The 20827-nt window shown below is 40.0% G+C and overlaps 1 protein-coding gene across 5 annotated transcripts in view; it reads left to right on the top strand.

Annotated features, from left to right (window-relative positions):
- MAPK4 (mitogen-activated protein kinase 4) overlaps positions 1–1229 on the top strand; it is a 256820-nt gene extending 255591 nt beyond the window's left edge. For all 5 annotated transcript variants that reach the window (XM_033934496.1, XM_033934513.1, XM_033934477.1 and 2 more), the window contains one exon: positions 441–1229. In XM_033934496.1, coding sequence (XP_033790387.1) covers positions 441–1125 — 685 coding nt within the window. In that variant the 3' untranslated portion in view covers positions 1126–1229. The remainder of the gene's footprint in view (positions 1–440) is intronic.
- Positions 1230–20827: the final 19598 nt, after the last annotated feature.

The raw sequence follows: 20827 nt of genomic DNA, 5'->3' as shown, positions 1-20827 counted from the left end.
GGTATCGCAACAGGAGGGGGATATGAGATGAGTTAGGCCTTGTATACAACTGGTTTAAATGCTTGCACCTAGATTACAAACGTTCATGTATAAATTATAGTATTTTATAATCGATATGCATAACTAAGCACCCTGCCCATGCTTGGACCAAACTCTATCCATATGAGTGTCCGTTCTTAACATACATGCCATCAGATATTGGCACATATTTACAGAGTAGCATGTTGCCAGAAATTACTCATTTATCTGCAAGTGTTCACATACATACTTAAGCGACTAGAATACTGACATGTACGAGTATATGCATTCTCACTACCTAAATCTAGAATTATCCCCTTGTCAGGGCAGGCTTCTTAACTTACACAGAGATGTTTTAGTATTAGAACATCTTGGTAGAATAATCTAGTTTTATACTTATATATCTTTTTAAAATTTTATAGATATCAAGTTAACCTGTCTACAGATCTGGAGTGGCGACAAGGCAGATACCACGGCATGAGTGAGGTACAACGCGACCCTCGTGCAGATTCAGAATCCTTTGCCGAAGAAGCCCAGGTTGATCCACGCAAGTATTCTCAGAGCAGCTCAGAAAGGTACTCAGAGCAGTCTCATTCTTCAGTGGATCGAATGCTTGAAGCAGACTATGGAAGATCGTGCGATTATAAAGTGGGATCGCCTTCCTATTTAGACAAACTTCTGTGGAAGGATAATAAGCCACATCACTACTCGGAGCCCAAGCTTATTTTAGACCTATCACATTGGAAAAGATCGACTATTGCTCCCCCTGGAGAAGCCTCTCCTGAAAAGGAACCATCCAGTCTGTTTTTGGAGATTGCTCAGTGGGTAAAGAATACGCAGTCAAGACTCGAGTGCCCTTCTAACCCTTCTCCAGAAATTCAAAGTCACGGACAACTGTCGCCTCCTACTTGTGAGGAGTCCGAGGATATCAACAATGGAACAGAGTCTCAGTTTGACTTGGATGTTTTCATTTCCAGGGCACTAAAGCTGTGTACAAAACCTGAAGATCTCCCAGACAGCAAGCTCAGTGATATCAACGGGGCTTGTATTTCTGAACATCCTGGTGAAATTGTACAAACTGATGTGTATCATAAAGAGAGATGGTAGTAGAGTAGCCTTTCTTTGGGCAACAATAGCATTCATTAAAATGATAATCCCTCTGTAAGTATATGACCCTTAATAATGCATTAATTAGAGTATGTTGAACAGAATGTGATGAGATGTTTTACTTTTTCAGAGATGATTGCACATTGAATGCTTTTAATAAGGGGCACGCATGATTTGCAGCTCCTTTTTCAAGGCCTCGCAAATGCACATAAAACCAACAACGTTTTCTTTTAAACATTCACAAGGTACTGACCTCAGAACATTATACCATCAAACCTTAATTACATTTACAATAAAAATTAAAGAAAAAGGCTTGTGTGGCCTCATTAAAAGTAGCCCCTTCTGATGAGTGAGCCGAGATCTTCCAATTCAATCACTGGCTTAAGGCAGCCCTTATAATTTTAGAAAATTCAGAGGGCAAGAACAGCAACTAAAATCACGAAACCCCCCTTTAAAACAGATTTCATGTCATATCTGAGGATGAGATTTTGAGTTGTCCACTATGAATCTCAGTTTGTGTCCCAGGGAGCTGCTATAGAACCTTCACAAGAACCTTACAGGCATCACACTACATGAAGGCAGAACGAACACCTGGAGTGGATTTAGGGGAGAATGGAACAAATGGCCACATTAAATAGGTTATTCCATGCTTAGTCCACAGAAGTAAACAAATGTAATAAATAAGGGGTCCAAAAAGTGCTGAACTCTTACATTTGTGCCCTATTTTCAGCCAAATTTAAGAGCATTACTTTTCAGTTGAAAATTCATCTTAATTTAGGAGCTTAAAATTAAATTCACAAATTTAGGCCTATCTTGAGTCTATTTTATGTGGCCAGTACTGAAAATCAGTGCTATGCTCCTAACTTCTTTACCACATCCTAAAACCACCCCTGTTGTCACTCACTTTTTATGTTCCTAAATTTAAAAGTTAAAGAGAAATTTCTAGTATAAAGTTATGTACTTAGTCTTAGTAAAATTTCAGAGAGATGAATTTAGGAGCATATAGGCGGAATTTATCAAAGGTTTAGTGCTAAATACTAAGAAGACCTTAGGAATTTAATGTGTGCTATTTAATGCATGCTAAACTTTTAATGACTTCCTCACCCCCAAATCCTTTAAGTATTGAGCCTATAATCTATTAACATTAAAAGAACAAAGGAAAACAATTAAGGAAAAGGCAAGCTCTTATAGTTTGGAATCAAGCTGGTATTGCAGTTATAGAGTTCCGTATATTAAGTTGCATTAATGTGTTAACTTGCATTAAGAACATAAGAATAGCCTTACTAGGTCAGACCAGTGGTCCATCTAGTCCAGTAGTCCATCCTCACGGTAGCCAATCTAGGTCTCTAGTATCTGGCAAAAACCCAAATAGTAGCAACATTCCATGTTACCGATCTAGAGCAAGCAGTGGCTTCTCCCATGTCTGTCTCAATAATAGACTATGAACTTTTTCTCCAGGAAATTGTCCAAACCTTCTTAAAACCAGCTACATTAACCACTCTTAACCACCATCTCTGGCAGTGTATTCCAGAGGTTATTCTCTGAGTGAAAAAATATTTCCTCCTAATGGGTTTAAAAAGTATTTCCTTATAACTTCATCAAGTGTCCCCCTAGTCTTTCTAATTTTTGATGGAGTAAAAAATTGATCCACTTGTATCCGATCTACACCACTCAGGATTTTGTAGACTTAAATCATATCTCCCCTCAGTTCATCTCCTTTCCAAGCTGAAGAGCCCCAACCTCTTTAGTCTTTCCTCATACAAGAGGAGTTCCATCCCCTTTATCATCTTGGTTGCTCTTCTTTGAACTTTTTCTAGTGCCGCTATATCTTTCTTGAGGTAAGGCAACTAGAATTGAACACAATACTACAGATGAGGTTGCACCATGGAGCAATACAGAGGCATTATAACATTCTCAGTCTTGTTAACCATTCCTTTTTTTCTGAATAATATCTTTATTAGAACTTCTGCACGGTCATAACATAGGAACAGGGCAATATCGAAGCACAATACAAAATAAGAAAGATGGCACAAGCAATACAAAGCAGACAAATAATTACAACTTCAACACGTATAGAACCCATTCCTTGGTAGACCACCCAAAGCCCATTTAGCATCTTGTTTGCTTTTTTGGTTACCACCTCACATTGGCTGGAAGGTTTCATCATATTGTCTACAATGATACCCAGATATTTTTCATGGGTGTTAACACCTAAGGTGGACTCTAGCATCTGGTAACTATGATTTGGGTTATTCTTCCAAGTATATATCAGTTTGCATTTGTCCACATTAAATTTTATCTGCTATTTGGATATCCAGTCTTCCAATTTCCTAAGGTCTGCCTTCAGTTTTTCCACAATCTGCATGCGTTTTAACAACTTTGAAAAGTTTAGTATTATCTGCAAATTTAATCACCTCACGCGTCATTCCAATTTCCAGATCATTTATAAATAAGTTAAATAGCACCAGTCCCAGTATAGATCTCTGCAGCACTCCACTCTTTACCCTGCTCCATTGAGAAAAATAGCCATTTAATCCTATCCTCTGTTTTCTATCCGATAACCAATTCCTAATCCACAATTGAACATTGCCTCTTGTCCCATAACTCTTTAATTTTCTCAGGAGCCTCTCATGAGGAACTTTGTCAAAAGCTTTATGAAAATCTAGATGTACATCAACCACCTCACCTTTATCCACGTTTATTCACACCTTCAAAGAAGTCAAGCAAATTGATGAGACAAGTTCTCCCTCAGCTGAACCCATGCTAATTCTGTCCCATTAAATTATGTTTGTCTACATGTTCCACACTTTTATTTTTTATAATTGTTTCCACTATTTTGCCTGGCAATGAAGACAGTCTTACCCGTCTGTAATTTTCTGGATCTCCACTGGAACTCTTTTTAAAAATCAGCATAACATTGGCCATCCTCCAATCTTCAGGTACTACAGACGATTTTATCAACAGGTTACAGATCACCAACAGCAGGTCAGCTATTTCATGTTTGAGTTTTTAGTACCCTGGGATGTATACCATCTGATCCAGGTGATTTATCACTTTTTAACTTGTCAATTTAGCTTATACGTCTTACATTCACTGAGATTTCTTTCATTTCCTCCACATCATCAACCTTGAAAACCATTTCTAGTTCAAGTAGATCTCTTACATCTTCTTCCATAAAAACCGAAGCAAAGAATTCATTCAGTCTCTCCACTATGGCCTTATCCTCCCTGAGTACCCCTTTTTGCTCCTTGATGATCAAAAATTCTCACGGATTCCCTCACAGGTTTTCTGCTTCTGATGTACCTAAAAAAATTGTTACTATGAGTTTTTGCCTCTTTGTCAAGTTTCTCTTCATAGTCTTTCTTAATTTTCTTTTATCAGTACTTTTCATCTAACTTGCCAGTGCTTATGTCTCTTCTTTTCTTCATTTGGATCTTTTTTCATTCTTTAAAGGATGTTTTTTGGTTCGAATAGCTTCTTTCAGTTCACCTTTTGACCATGCCGGCTCTCATTTTCTCTTCTTTCCACCTTTGTTAATATGTGGAATACATCTGGTCTGGGCTTTTACAATGGTATTTTTAAATAATATCCATGCCTGATTTATAGTCCTAACCTTTACAACTGATCTTTTTAGCTTCTTTTTAACCATGTTCCTCATTTTACGAAAGTTGCCCTTTGCTAGTGGGCCTGCTAATGGACAGAGCATGTAAGTAAGTGCACGTAATAAGCACTATATATATATATTTTTTAAAACCTAAGTTATAGAATACTATATAATTTATGCCACGCAACAAAAAAATGTAGGATGGTGGGCCCAGATGGGACAACAACAGCAGATCCTCAAAATGGAGGAAGCAAGGTATATTGAAGGACACCATGAGCACAGAACATTTCTTACAGAATATACATTCTTCAGCATTTTTTTTTCTATAGTGGAAGGAGACAAGCAATAAGAAACATTCAACTATATATTTTTTTTATTTGAATGCTTTCACCTTGAATTATTTTGGGAAGCTATTTCTATATGACCATGATGCAGGCATTTAGCCAGAAAACAGGCCATAATAAATCTGGCTTCCTCCAATTTGAGGCTCTGCTGTTCTTGTCCCGTCTGGGCCCACAACACTACATTCTGTTGTCATTTGGCTTTTGTTGCTGTTTCCCTATGGCATGGTCATTTAACATTTAGCCACAGCCATTGACACCAGCTATAGAGCTTGATTTAAATGTAAGCGCATTTTTCTTACCACTTTTCTGTACAGAATAAGTGTGAAATAGGTGCCTGCTTACCCTCTTATCCTAGGCACCCTGTTCTAGGTTATTCTTTATGGACTAGATCCAGCACCAAAACACACCCGCTGAGCGCTATTCTATAAACAACGCTGAAAGTTACATAGCACTTAGCAGCGAGAAGTGCACCTAACTTTAGGTATAGCCATTTGCACCAATGGAAACACAATACAAATCCCTATGCCTAAATTAAGCGCAGATCCTCCCTCCCTTATTCTCTAACTACATGTGTAACTTGGAGATATGTCCCTGATAAGCCTGTAACCCTTCCATTTCCATGCCCCCTTTTTGGACTCGCGCAGAAAGTTTAGGTGCAGATCCCACCCCTAAATTTACACATGTAACTTTTAATTAAAACCAATTAGCGCCACTGCTCATTAAGATTCCAGTTACTGGTGTTAATTGGCTTATTATTCAATTAAATTGCTTTTTTTGCACTTTTTATAAAATTCAGTGCTATTTGTTTAAATCAGATTATTACATGTTAACATCTTAATGCAGTTTAGTAAATTGAACTTAGTCTAGAAATGCCTGTGAGTGATTATTGCATCATTTGCAACATAGTACAGTCTGTAGTATAGAGAAGGCTGCAAGTAGCATGGAACCTATTCACCTGCGCTTAGAACACTTTAAAGCATTGGTTCCGATACCCCTAATGAATATGCATGAGATGAAATTGCATACACTGAGTCTTCAATACATGCACATATATGTCATGCATATTCATTGTGGCAATCTTCCAGATAACTCAGAGAAACACCACTTTAAACTATTCAGAGGCTGTGAATTAAACACTGAGCTGCCCCGACTGCTTCAATGTTTGTCTTTAACATCTAGAACAAATTTTGGATACCAATGAGTGCATGATACTGATTCAGTAGGAAGGAAAAAAAATAGCCTTCAGGGCCAGCGTTACAGAAGTGCAAACAGGGCAATTGTACTGGGCCCCCAAGCTACCAGGAACCCCTCGGACTCCTTAAAGCTGAAGCCTGCTGGTAGAGCCCCCTCCTGAGTTTTTGCCAGGGGCTCCAGCATGTTTAACCCTAGCCCTGAATGTGATGGTCCTGTGTTTAGAAAAGGCATTTCTCCTATTCTAGCATCTGGGTCAGAGAGGTTTTTCAGCTTGATGAGCAGGTTAATTGGTTTTTCTCCTAATTTGTTTGAACTTTGCTGGACCACATTTTTGTCATATTGCACTCAATCTCAGGCTCTTTCATCATGGATGCTGACAATCGGCACCAATTTGGATCACAGATATGTTTCAAATGATGGATTATAACAGGGTGTGTTGCTTTGTTCTGGGAAAGTGAAAGTGGCTCAATGTTGCAGGGTACTGACAATGAATATTCACGAGTTATATTTACATAAATTTGGTCTAAAAATCTGGTTAATTTACATACTCTGGTTCCAGGATGCCATTGCTACACCTCTGACTTAGGGCTAGATTCACTAAGCAAACCGATCATGTACCAATCTGTTTGCGACCTTTTTGTGACCCGATTTTCCTCCACCCCAATTCACCTAACCTCTGTGCCGATCTGATTCCAATCCGTGCATGCAAATGAGGGGAAAAGGATGCAAAGTAGGCAGGCAGCGATTCACTAAACAAAAATCTTGAACACTGACTGGGCTGGCCGATCAACAAGAAATTATTGTTAGGGACCAGTCGCTCACGTCTTTTCTGACTGTCCTGCCAGTCCTACAATAAACCTGCTTTCTGCCTCCCTGACTCTCCTGCTCAATGCCGCGACCTGCTCTCTGGCTCTTCTACTCAATGCTGTGACCTGCTCTCTTGCCACCCTTCCCCTCAGTGTGAGCCCGTGGTGGTTTTAACCCGCTTTAAACCCGTGGGCTAAAACCTCAGGCTCACACTGCAGGGAAGGGCGGCAGAGAGCAGGAGAGTCGGGGCCAGTAAAAAAAAGTTTAAAAAAAGACAGAAAACAGATGTGCAGACCATCTACAGGCAAAGTAGATGGTCTGTGTGTGCATCGGGGTCTGTGTTGTCGGATGGGGGCGTACCTCCGATTGCCCTTATTTGCATGAAGATGGTTGGTGAATCGGTTGGCCTGCCTCCAGTCACCCACCGATTGGAAGGTTAGTGAATCTAGCTGTTGATGTACTTAGTTTCTCGTAAATGGGTGCACCTACAAGAGTGTTGGTTTCCTTACATTAACAGCTAATTCGTGAAGGTCTCACATTGTCCTGGAACTGAGATGACATTTGAGCAGCATTTTGTCCTTGGTATTTTTTTTTTCTGCTTTCTTGAAAGTCATAGAATGCCCAGGAAGAATAAAAGGTGAAATGCCAAACATTGATTAATTGCAGTTTACTTCCCTCCACATTTCTGAACCCTTTAATCGGTTGCCTACATGTTGTGTGCTAAAGATATAAAACTATATACAGTCCATTCTTGTTATTCATGCGTTTCCGATGTGTGATTCTGTTTATCTGTGGTTGCATCAATTGCTACCAATATTTCCCATTTGCGCCACTGTGTTTGTGTATTTGCGCACTGACTCTTAAGAAAACTTTGCAGTCAGGTGTTTGTGTCCAGATATGGCCCCCAAGAGGCTGCAGAGTGTATTACAGGTACTCCAAGTGTCTCATACAGGAATCTACCCCTATTTTCCCAAGATAATTCTTTTATTTATTTATTTAAGTATTTATAGCCTAAGTGGTTTACATTCAGGTACTCAAGTATTTTTCCCTATGTGTCCTGGTGGGCTCACACTCTATCTAATGTACCTGGGGCAATGGGGGATTGAGTAACTTGCCCAGGGTCACAAGGAGCAGCATGGTATTTTAACCCACAACCTCAGGGTGCTGAGGCTGTGGTTCTAACCACTGCACCACACACCCAAGTTCCGAGGCATGGCGTGTACTGCTGGAACCTAATCTCTATTTTCCCATGGATTCAACATTTCATTATTCACGATTAGCGGTTCACAAATGTTTTCAGGAACTACTGCGAATAACGAGAATGGACTGTACTCCTTTTCAGGAAAACAAGAGAGAGAACCACTTTCTTTTAATACCAAGTAAAATATGGTGTTTTTACAACTACTGTACTAAAGTTATCAATTTGTTACAAAGCAACCTAACAATTTTGTATTTTGCTACTGAAAGAGTACTATATTTAATTCAAAGATTCATGTTTCAGTACTATTATGTGCATGTTTAGAAACATATTCAGTGAGTGTTATGGAATGTTTCCTTAAGTGAAGAGAAAAATGGATAATTATCGCAGCAACAGACCTGCCTTCTATTGCCAGGGTAGTGTTGCTGCCATCTCAATGCAATTACCCCGTTTTTTAAAATCAGTCTGCAAACTTTAGATGTATTCTGGGGTAATTTCCTAACTGGCCACTGTTAGAAAATGATGGCAAGAAAACTACCAAACACATTTACAACTATTAATATGTGTTTCTAATAAGCCTGAAGAAAACCAAATGGCCCTCCCCATCCTCCATCCCCAAAGGGTTATGCCTGTCCTCAATGTAGTTAGTTACACATATACAGGTACTGGAAGAGCAATTGTGCACCACTTGCACAGCTAAATGTATAGAATAGCAGCAGTCTTGTAAGTATACACATATGGACTGAACTGTCAGTAATAACAAATGTATGACATAAGTGGCATAGCGCATGGGTGGTGCTGCTACTTATCCACCCACCTTTCCACTAGCTTTAAGGCAGGTGTTCCTGTGTTGCTAAGTGCATAGATGCGTATGCTGCAGAAACAGAGACATGATATGATGGCTAAAGCATTAGGAAATGATTGATTTCAGTAGGGGACTTTTGGAAAAAAAAAAAATTTCAGTGAATTTAGTGCTTTTGAAAGGAGCTGAAGTGACAGCACTGAATGCAGAGGTCCAGGATGCATTGTGGTAGTAAGTCATGCCATGCCTGTTGTATACCTCCTCGAGTGAATCTCTTCATAAAGGCAATTAATAAATCCCAATAAATAAATATGTTTCCCTGCCAGTGTGCCTGAACTGTGCCTTGAAGGGGCCACATCTAGGATATGAGAGAGAAAGCAAATTTGGTTTCTAGCCCTGTTTTGTTATAAGAAACACTACAAAGTCAAAAAGAATAGCTGGGTGACATCTGAGCAGCCTTCACGTTGAGTCTTGCATACATCAACTATCCCAATCTTAATACTATTTGCAACAGAGATGCTGTTATCTAGGAATCTGATGTTTCTGTTATTTCTGGCACACAATCCAATAAAAAAAATAAAATAAAGGTTCTGATTTAACCATCCAGTGCCCTCCGGCCCTTTTATTTATAAGGCTGTTTACTGCAACATTTTACTTACCGCTCAACAAAGCCACTTCATGGGCATGGTTGACCTTATGTGTTTTTAGCATTGTTGTGCAAGTGGGGAAATGAAGCATTAGTGTATCCCTCTGCATAGGAAAACCACCCAACACAAAGTGCCAGTGAAGCATGAAGAAAGGTGATCTTATGTTGACATGGGTACTATGCTCACTGCTTGGACACTGACACCGCCTGTCAGCTTTATATGCTTCGGAATCAATAGTGAACAGCAGTCATGACCATGTCAGTTTAAATTAATGTGGGAGTGGGTGGCACAGAGGTTAGAGCTACAGCCTCGGCACCCTGGGTAAGTCACTTAATCCAAATATAATACACCCTTCTTTTATGTTGTTTTATCTTTCGCTTTTTTTTTTTATTTTTTTTAATCTTATACCATTTTATCTACTTATACAAGGAGGAAAATGACCTACCGATCCCATCCGGGTCCGGGTGCGGGGGGCTGATTCATGACGCATCCTCATGCAAATGAGGATGATTGGAACGATGCCCTCACCAACTGCACGGATCGCTCTCTATCGATCCCGAGGCATGCGCAGACCATTTGTAGATGGTCTGCGCATGCGCTGGCCCTCCATGCCCGGCAGAGCTGGAAAACTTTTTAAAATTTATTTTACTTTTAACTTTGCAAGCCCGTGGTTTTAACACGTTTTAAACCAGCAGGTTAAAACCATGGGCTTGCACTGCAGGGAAGAGCAGGAGAGTCAGGGCTGAGAGCAGAGAAGCAGGAGATCAGGGCAGAGAGCAGGGTTTTCACACAAGCGACTAGTCCTCAGCAGTCGCTTGTTTTTGGATCAGCCAGCCAAGTCGGTGTGCCTGCATTTGTTTAGTGAATTGCGTCCTTCCTATTTTGCATGCCACTTCCCCTCATTTGCATGTGTGGATTGGGTTGGAGGAAAATCGAGTCGCAAAGGGGCCACTAAGTGGTCGGGACTTGATTGGTGGGCTAAGTGACTCTAGCCCAAAGTGAATTGTGTAGTTACACCACGCTAAAGTAACTATATTCAGACAACAGATTAATATAAATTTAAAGGAAATAGTGAACAAGGAGGGTTTTTTTTGAAGCCTATAAGGTTGTTACCCTTTCTAGTCCTAAAGCAAGATTTGTTCTGTCTTTGGACGGGGCTCTGAGGTTTTATTCCTCCTTGCATATAAGTAGATAACATGGTATAAGATAAAAAAAAGTGAAAGCTAAAACAACATAAAAGAAGAAGCAGGATGTATTGTATTTGAATTAAAGTGACTTTTCTAGCCTGCATACATGTAGTAGTATAAGTCACTTAATCCCCCATTGCCCCAGGTACATTAGATAGAGTTTGAGCCCACCGGGACAGACAGGGAAAAATGCTTGAGTACCTGAATGTAAACCACTTAGGCTAAAAGTGGTATTTAAATGCTTAAATAAATAAGGCCATTCAGCACTGCAACAGCTATAATCAGCAGTACTGATTAGTGCTGCCCGATTCACGATTCGAATCGGTTCACCAATTCACTTCAGGTGAATCGATTTAAAACAAAAAAAATCGGCTTCCCGATTCGGCTGACCCTTGCCCCCTAAAGCAGGAGCAGCAGCGCTGCTCTTGCTGGCTGGCCGCTGCGGCACCTGCTTTAGAGGGTGAGGGTCAGTCGGGAAGTGCTGCTGTCCAGCTGCCTCCCCTGGTGTCTGGCTTATACCCCTAGCCTCCCCGCACCGTTTACCTTTGAAGAGCAGCCTGCAGACAAGATTGTGGTGCTAGTGATCTTTGCACTGCTTCAGAGCCGTTTCCTCCGCCGCAATCCTGTCTCTGATGTCAGAGGAGGGGCGGGACCGCGGCAGAGGAAACAGCTCCGAAGCAGTGCAAAGATAGCTAGCACCGCAAGCTTGTCTGCAGGCTGCTCCTATAAGGTAAATGATGCGGAGAGGCCAGGGGGGAAGCTGGACACTAGTGGGAGGCCAGGGGGAACATGCAGGCCTTCTGTGGGGGGGATTAGTCCTTCGGGGTGGGGAGTGGGATACAAGCTTTCAAGGGGGGGAGACAGGCCTTCAGGGGAGGGGGACCTGGTGTAGAAGTACGTGGAGGGAGGGAAGGGGGGTTCAAAGAGACATGCATATGCCGGACTTTGGGGTGGGGGGAAACAATGGGTCTAAAAATAGAGGACAGGGAGAGAGATGATGGACAAAGGGATTTAGGGAGGAAAGGAACAGAAAGGGAGAGATGGTGGACTCTGGGGTGGTGGGGAAGGAGGGAGAGATGCTGGATGAAAGGGTAGTTTAGAAAAGGTGAATCTGTGGATGGAAATGAAAAAAAGGAAAGATGCCAGACCTCCAGGGGGAGGGAAGGGAAACGGAAGGAGAGGACAGAGATGGCAGATGGATGGTTAGCACGGAGAAAGAAAAAAGGAGACCCTGGCATGCAAGTTATCAGAAGACAACCAGAGCCTGGGACCAACAAGATTTGAATATTGACCAGAGAACAAAAGGTAGAAAAACCAATTTTATTTTCTGTTTTGTGATTACAATATGTCAGATTTGAAAAGTGTATCCCGCCAGAGCTGGTGTTAGACCGCAAACGTGAGCTAGGATTTAACAGAGAGAAGAAAAGTCCTTTATGTTTCTTTATTTGTTTACACCACAGCGCCAGTGTGGTTAGGAGAAGCCAAATGGGGGGGGGGGGGTGAAAAAGCTATAAAATAAACCCACCAGGATGTTTGAAAAAAACACCCAATTGAGCAGGAAAATCGAATCGAAAAACCAATTCAATAGGCTGAATCGAATTGAAATTATTTTTCCTGAATTGGGCAGCACTAATACTGACTATAGGCAATAGGTATACATGCCGCTGCTAAACTATGTCAATGGCATACGCCTAAGTGCGCCAGGTGATGTGGTCAATTAATAGTATGTTCTTATGCAATACTTACATATTTGCAGTATAACCTGAAAAATTAGACAAGAGCTCTTCTTAATGATAGCTTGGGTCTCATGTTTACTTATGCAAATTCCTTCCACAACTTTTTACAGGGTGGGCCACAGAAAAGTAGCCCGCCTCTAATACTGTTAACAGAAAGATGGTGTTCTCCCTGGACCAGCGAATAGTGATTGTGGAAGGTGCATAGATATGAACGGAGGCCCACTTTCGCCATCTGTTGTAACTTGTGGGTAAGTGAATAAAAACAATACACTTGCTCATTCATATTGCCATAATCGCCGGAGGCTGGCTACTTTTCCGTGGGCTGCCCTGTAGCATCTGCTCTAAGACAAGGGTAGGCCTCAATTCACCTTGAGAACTGGTTCACACAAATTAAAACAACTTCAAACTTCTTGCATTTTGGCATTTGAGTAAAATCAATCTGCATGCATAGAAAAGGTCCCTCAGGAACTGGCAAAAAAGTGTCCTTATGTCCAATGCTTTTTCTCCATATTCTGTCCTTGATGCTGAGAAATTGAATAAGGGAGTAAGGAATGGGTTACAACAAACCTGCCTACAGGGATGTACCATAAACATATAAACCATCGTGATAATTATATAAACAATATTGCTTCATCTATATAAAGGCAACTTAAGTATTTATGAAATGTCCAAACAGAAACCTGAATAATAATTAAGGGGGGTGGGGGGGGGGGAGATTCAACAGTAATTAGCAGAAGTTAACATTAAGCATCTAAAGGGTCAAAACATGTAATATAAGGGGTTAAATTAGTACCATGAAACAACATAGCTCTCAAAGGAAAACCAAGTACAGAGAATAGATAAATTCACATTGAAAGCACCCATGACCATCTTTTACAACAGAGGAATATGATGTTCTCAGTAGAGTCTAGAAGGCTGAGCTGTAGGACTGCAGAGAAAAACTTGTTTAGTAGGGATAAAGACTGAGGGAGGACAAGGCCATAGTGGAGAGACTGAATAAATTCTTTGTTTCAGTCTTTACAGAAGATGTTAGAGATCTACCTGATTTCATCCTTTGTTGTTTGAATCTCATTTTGAAACTCATTTTGTATAGATCTTTTATCTCCTTTCTGTCCAATTTCTAATGTCCGTGGTTGTAATTGTTACAATTAGAGCAGAGGTGGATTGATCATTTGCAACCCAAGGGGTTAAATATATCGATCAACTGGCAGACCTTTTTTTGATACTTCGAGACAAAAACTATGACTACTAAGTTTGAATATATAATTATAAACATACCGTTCATGTATTAAATAGTAGCTAATCTACTGTCGGGATAATGAACCTTGGCAAAGCTTGGTATCTATAAAAACTCTTTGGCATAAGGACACCATTCTGTCTCATTTTGAGTTTGGTATTTAATTAATTATTTTGGGCTGAATAACAAACTATTTGGAGTCCTTAATATTTGTATTTATATTACTATAAAAATAAAATCGTTGCTTGCAAGGTTTGTAGTTAAGTAGATTAAAATATAGTACTTCCGAGGTAGCGTTTCCAGTAATATCGTCCGTCGGTCTTAAAAATCTCATAGACATGAATGAAACTGATCCTTCCGGTGAAATTTCTCAAAAAAACAAACAAACAAAAAAAATATGACCACGGACATTAGAAATTGGACAGAAAGGAGATGAAAGATCTATACAAAATGAGTTTCAAAATGAGATTCAAGCAACAAAGGATGAAACCATGGATGAATACTAGACGTGTGTTTAGAGATCTACCTGAACCAGAAATGGTTTTCAAGAATGACAATGTGGAGGAACTCAAAGAAATCTCAGTGGACTTGGAAGACATAATGAGCCAAATTGACAAGTAAAAGAGTGAGAAATCACTTGGTCCAGATGGTATACACCCCAGGGTACTGAAAGGACTCAAACATGAAATTGCTGATCTGCTGTTAGTGGTAGGTAAACTGTCATTAAAATCATCTGTAGTACCTGAAGAATGGAAGGTGGCCAATATAATGCTGATTTTTAAAAAGAGTTCCGGGGTGATCCAGGAAGTTGCAGACCAGTAAACATGACTTCAGTTCCAGCCAATAGTTTCTAGTGGAATCTATTATAAAGAATAAAATTACAGAACACGGTTTAATGGGTCAGAGTCAGGCTCAGCCAATGGAAGTCTTGCCCTTCTACAGGATAATTCTTTTTGAATATTGTGACCCCCTAAGCTTTTTTGCCATATAGTTTTTCTGTCATTATTTTTTCTCAACTCTGAATATCATACTTGCTTCTGCACCTTTCCTCCTTGTGCCAGTTAGGTGACTAGAAATGTATACTGCTGTCCAATTGTTCTGTGCAGCTGTACCTTTTGAGTACAGAGGCAGAGAGACAGTACATGAATATTCAGAACATGTACTGCAGGCATCAGTGTAGCTAAACAAAACTAGAATTTCAGATTATAGGTAGAAGAGCATGCAGAAAAAGCTGTGCTTTGACCCTTGAGCAACATCTTGTAGCATGACAGTGCTCAAGAGACAAGGCCAGAGAGCATCTCATATTTATCCACCCACTCAGGATTCCAAGCATGTCATGAAAAGGTAAGAGATGTTATTTTGCAAGCAGACTTCAACCATGAAATTAAAGATCTAATAGGCAAGTCTAACGTGTTCAATGAACCCTGGGACGAACAACCAAAGGAGGCATTTCTAACAGATCTGAGTTTATACAAATGATCCAAACATTGTATAGCTCCCTTGTTGTTAGATTATATATAAATAATAATTTTTTGGAGTGTTTCAATTTGCCAAAGAGGGTAAGGCAAGGCTGTCCCTTGTCTTCTTTACTTTTCAATATTGTATTAGAACCCTTGTTGTTAGCTATTCAGCAAATGAAGGAGATACAGGGTATTCCTCGTACTGACCGGGAATACAAGGTCTCTGCTTATGCAGATGATATATTGCTTCATTTGAGGAATCCTGAAACAACCATTCCATGCTTGCTTGAACTGATAAGAGAAGTTTGGGAAATTTTCAGGATATAAAATAAACTGGAACAAATCAGAAGTTCTTCTACTCAATGTGCACTGTACATGTATTTGATTCATTTCCTTTTATTTGGAAGGAGGATGGAATAAAATATTTAAGTATTTGGATAAAAAATACGCTGGAAGAAACGATGAAATTGAATGAAAAATTTTTATTAAAGAGGGTAACAGAATTATGTGAGCAATGGAATCCTTTACATTTGTCTTGGTGGGGGAGAGTCCAAACTATTAAGATGATGATTTTGCCTGTAGTTTGTTACCAAATGGGTATGATACCAGTTTATTTTTCAGGGGTCTTTTTTTATAAAAAGTTAAACAATATTCTTACAAAATTTATTTGGCTAGGTAAAATTGCCTTAGTGTCTTTACAAAAGCCAATTGCAGAGGGTGGGGTAAATTTTCCTAATTTCTATAGGTATCATTAATCCTATATTATGCGCCAGGGTATGTATTGGGTCCTCCCAGAGCTCATGGATAAGCTCCCAGATTGGTTGAAGTTGGAATGGCAACTTTTGTTTCCTTTCAGGCTCCCCCATGTTCTTGGTATTAAAATGCCTAGAGTGTATAAAGAGAACAGAATATTAATAGATACATGGAAAACTATAAGATATGTCAATAATTTAACACCTATTCCAATACAAAAATCTACAAATCAAACTATATGGCTGAACTCCAAGATTCAAATTGGCGGGTTTAAGGTCGTCTGGAAGTATTTTATTATAGCAGGTATACGTATTTTAGATGTTATATCTAATGGTAAACTGCAAGCAGTGTCTCACTTCCGGTTCACCACACAATTGTTTCCCACGTACTCACCTTTATAGGACCCCCAGGGACCCCTGAAGAAGACTTTTTGTCGAAACGCGGACCGTGTCGGGTCCTGTACCCCTAGTGGACTAGGTTCTTTAAGGCTCTTATGTGGATGATTCACTTTTATGTGGATGGAATTATTTTATGTGGATGATTTTAGTGTACCTTTGGAACTTTGATACTTTCAAATAAAGTCCATTTGAGAACATCGTCACTCCACAGAGTTTTTTTGGTTTTCCCTGATTTTTCACAGATGCAACAAAAATTTGGACTTGATAAATCACAAAGTTATAGATGGTTCCCTGAATGGAAAAATCTTAATAATCAATATAGTTTAGAATTCTTGTGCTTTCTGGTGGACTTTCTGGGACACCAGGCCGCACAGTGGTATAAATTAATATCTGGATATATGAATAAAAAACAAAGACTTGTCTTAGAGACATTTGGAGCATTGATATTAAGGATAAATGAATAATAATGAAAATGAATAAAGATTTGTAAAAAAAAAAAAAAAGATCTGATCTCCTTTAGACAGCTGTGCTTGCTCTGCCTGGTAAATAAACACCAATTCCAAGAGAAGGACCAGAGCGTGCCTGGTGAAGGGGAGGACTACATAGAAGCTGATAAACAAAAGGCTGATTTGCTTAACAAATACTACTATGTTCCTGGCTGAAGCGCCGGGAGTGGGACCGCAGAGGACAAACATGAATAGGGATGGAGGAGTAATAGACCCTGATCAATATTCAGAGGGTTGTGTTTGTGAGGAGCTAGCTAAAATAAAGGTAGACAAAGCAATGGAGCTGGATGGTGTACATCCGAGGGTGATGAAGGAACTTAGGGAAGTTCTAGTGGCTCTACTGACTGACCTTTTCAATGAGTCTCTAGAGTCGAGAGTGGTACAGGAGGACTGGAGTTTCAAGTTTATTTAAAATTTATTATACCGCCCACTCGAGCCTTCTAGGCGGTGTACAAAAATGCCATAAAAATAAGCCAATTAAAATGCAATATAATAAAAATAAACCGAAGGAGAATACAATTTTCAAAACAAATACAAACGGGAACGAAAGGAAAGAAGGGCTTGGAACTACAATTGATAGAAAGAAAAGAGAACACTTAAGGAGAAGAACAAAAGGAAAGGGGACTGTAAGTAGAAATCTTTCTTAAATCTAAGTCGTCCTTAAAAGGACAGTTTAAGTTTCAAAAGCATCAAGGAAAAGAAATGTCTTTAGCTTCACCTTAAAATTGATAAGTGTACTTTCACGTAAGTAGTTGGGGATACTATTCCAGAGAAAAGAGGCGTTAATTGAAAAAATTGTAGTCTCATTGTACTAATATGTTTCAAAGAGGGAACAATGAGAAGAATATAAGCAGAAGATCGTAGGGTCCTAGTTTTATTATAGGGGATAAGTAAATTGTTAACGAATTCTGGCTGGTTATTTTCTTTAGTTTTAAAGGTTAGTAATAGAATTTTGTAGGTGATTCTTTGCTCTATTGGTAACCAATGAGCTTTATATAGAAGAGGAGTGACATGGTCATATATTTTTGCATTAAGGGCGGATGTGGTCCCGCTCCACAAAAGTGGAAGTAAGGAAGAAGTAGGGAATTACAGGCTGGTAAGTCTGACTTCTGTGGTAAGCAAATTAACGGAAATGCTTTTAAAACAGAGAATGGTCAAGTTTCTGGAATCCTGTGGATTACAGGACTGGAGGCAACATGGATTCACTAGAGGTAGGTCTTGTCAGACAAATCTGATCAATTTCTTTGACTGGGTGATCAGAGGATGTGGTGTATTTAGATTTTAGCAAAGCCTTTGACAGTGTTCCACACAGACATCTAATAAATAAACTGAGTGCCCTTGGGATGGGTCCCAAAGTGACAGGCTTGGTCAGGAACTGGTTGAGTGGAAGGCGACAGAAGGTAGTAATCAATGGAGATCGCTCTGAGGAAAGGGGATGTTACCAGTGGTGTGCCTCAAGGTTCTGTTCTTGGGCCTGTTCTTTTTAACATTTTTATAAATGATATTGCTGAAGGGTTGTCGGGTAAGATTTGCCTCTTTGCAGATGATACCAAAATCTGCAAGAGTAGACATGCCAGATGGGGTGAATAACATGAAGAAATACCTGGCAAAGCTTGAAGAATGGTCTGAAATTTGGCAGCTAAAATTTAATGATAAGAACTACAAGGTCACGCATTTGGGCTGCAAAAACCAGAGGGAACAATAGTTTAGGGGTGAAGAACTTATGTGCATGACGGAAGAGCGGGACTTGGATGTGATTATATGTGATGATCTTAAGGTGGCTAAACAGGTTGAAAAGTGACAGTGAAAGGTAAATGCTAGGTTTCATAGGGAGAGGTATGGCCAGTAGGAAAAAGGAGGTATTGATGCCTCTGTATAAGACTCTGGTGAGACCTCTTTTAGAATATTGTGTACAATTCTGGAGGCCACACCTTCAAAAAGATATAAAAAGGATGGAGTCGATCCAGAGGAAGGCTACTAAAATGGTGTGTGGTCTTCCTGATAAGGCACATGGGGACAGACTTAAAGAGCTCAATCTGTATACTTTGGAGGAAAGGCGGGAGAGGGAAGATATGATAGTTGTTTAAATACCTACATAATATAAATATGCATGAGTCGAGTCTCTTTCATTTGAAAGGAAACTCTGCAATGAGAGGGCATATGATGAAGTTAAGAGGTGATAGGCTTCAGAGTAATCTGAGGAAATACTTTTTTACGGAAAGGGTGGTAGATGCGTAGAACAGTCTCCCAGAAGAGGTGGTGGAAACAGAGACTGTTTCTGAATTCAAGAGGACTTGGGATAGGCACATGGGATCTCTCAGAGAGAGAAAGAGATAATAGTTACTGTGAATGGGCAGACTAGATGGGCCATTTGGCCTATATCTGCCGTCATGTTTCTATGTTCAAACCCTCTTTATTAATAGCAAATAAAATATATGCAAGTGCTCTAAAACAGTCACATCAAAATGCAGCTAAAACATGGACTCGACATGGACCGTGTTTCAGCTATGGTGCCTACATCAAGTGTCCCAAATAATAACCACAAACCAATAATGAATGATGAAATCCAATTGCTGGTAAAGCAAAATGGTAAACACAAACCATTAATGAAATGCAGACACTGGTGAAGCAGGATATCAACTGCTAACTGCAAACTGGTTGGTTGTGCAAGCATGTATACATGTTTATTCCTGTTTGGCACAGTGGGGGGTTCAGATGATATCACTGAGTGAAATGTTTTGTGGACCCTGCAGGGATACACACACAGGACTAGATTTAATAAATGATGCTCGGGGTTGAACCTCCTGGATATTCGTTTGTATAATGTAGCTTCTCCGATGCGGTTCGTGTATCATGGGTGAATACAGATTCTCCCCTACTGGGTGCCCAAAGATGAGTGCCCATTATAGAACAGCATTCAGTAAACTTACATCTGCTGAAACTAGGTATAATTTCCGGTACTCAATTTGGGTGCACAACTATGTGGGTGGGGATACCAAACTGGTCTGAGGTTGTGGGTTCAAATCCCATGCTGCTTCTTGTGACCCTGGGCAAGTCACTTAATCCCCCATTGCCCCAGGTACATTAGATAGAGTGTGAGCCCACCAGGACAGGTAGGAAAAAATGCTTGAGTAACTGAATGTAAACCAATTAGACTATATGTGGTATATAATACTAAAAATAAATAGTGATATTTTTCTTTCTTTCTTCCCCTGCAGTCCTCAAATCTTCCTCTTCACCTTTCACTTACGTACTGGTTTTGCACTCGCTGCACTTACTTCTATATATCATCACTAGGCGTGCAGCTGGCCCAGCGGGGTATAAAATTATTCAGTTATGCGGATGACTTTACAATCATTATCCCGTTCAATACTTCTCTCTCCGAAATCACCCCCACGGCAACAGAAGCACTAAACCTGATGGAACAATGGACCACAGAATTCAGACTGAAGCTTAATGCAGATAAAACTAAATTCTTTATAGCCTCGCCACACCCACCTGTCACTACAACACCACTACGCATTAACAATCTCAACTACCCTATTCAACCTACAATGAAGGTCCTGGGGGTAATACTGGACCAAGGTCTAACCATGAAAGACAATGTGGACTCCCTAGTCAGAAAGGGGTTTTTTACTCTCTGGAAACTTAGGTCCATTAGAGCATACTTCGACACTTCAGCATTCAGAATTCTGGTACAATCCCTAATACTAAGCCACCTTGATTATTGTAACATTGCCCATCTGGCAATCTCCCGGAAGCAAATGCAGAGACTACAACTGATACAAAATGCAGCAGTCAGGTTGATCTTCGGGTTGAAGAAGTCCGA

The sequence above is a fragment of the Geotrypetes seraphini genome, chromosome 1 (assembly GCF_902459505.1).
Source record: "Geotrypetes seraphini chromosome 1, aGeoSer1.1, whole genome shotgun sequence".
NCBI lineage: Eukaryota > Metazoa > Chordata > Amphibia > Gymnophiona > Dermophiidae > Geotrypetes > Geotrypetes seraphini.
Note: the sequence above shows the minus strand (reverse complement) of the source record. Positions and strands in the feature narration are given on the sequence as shown.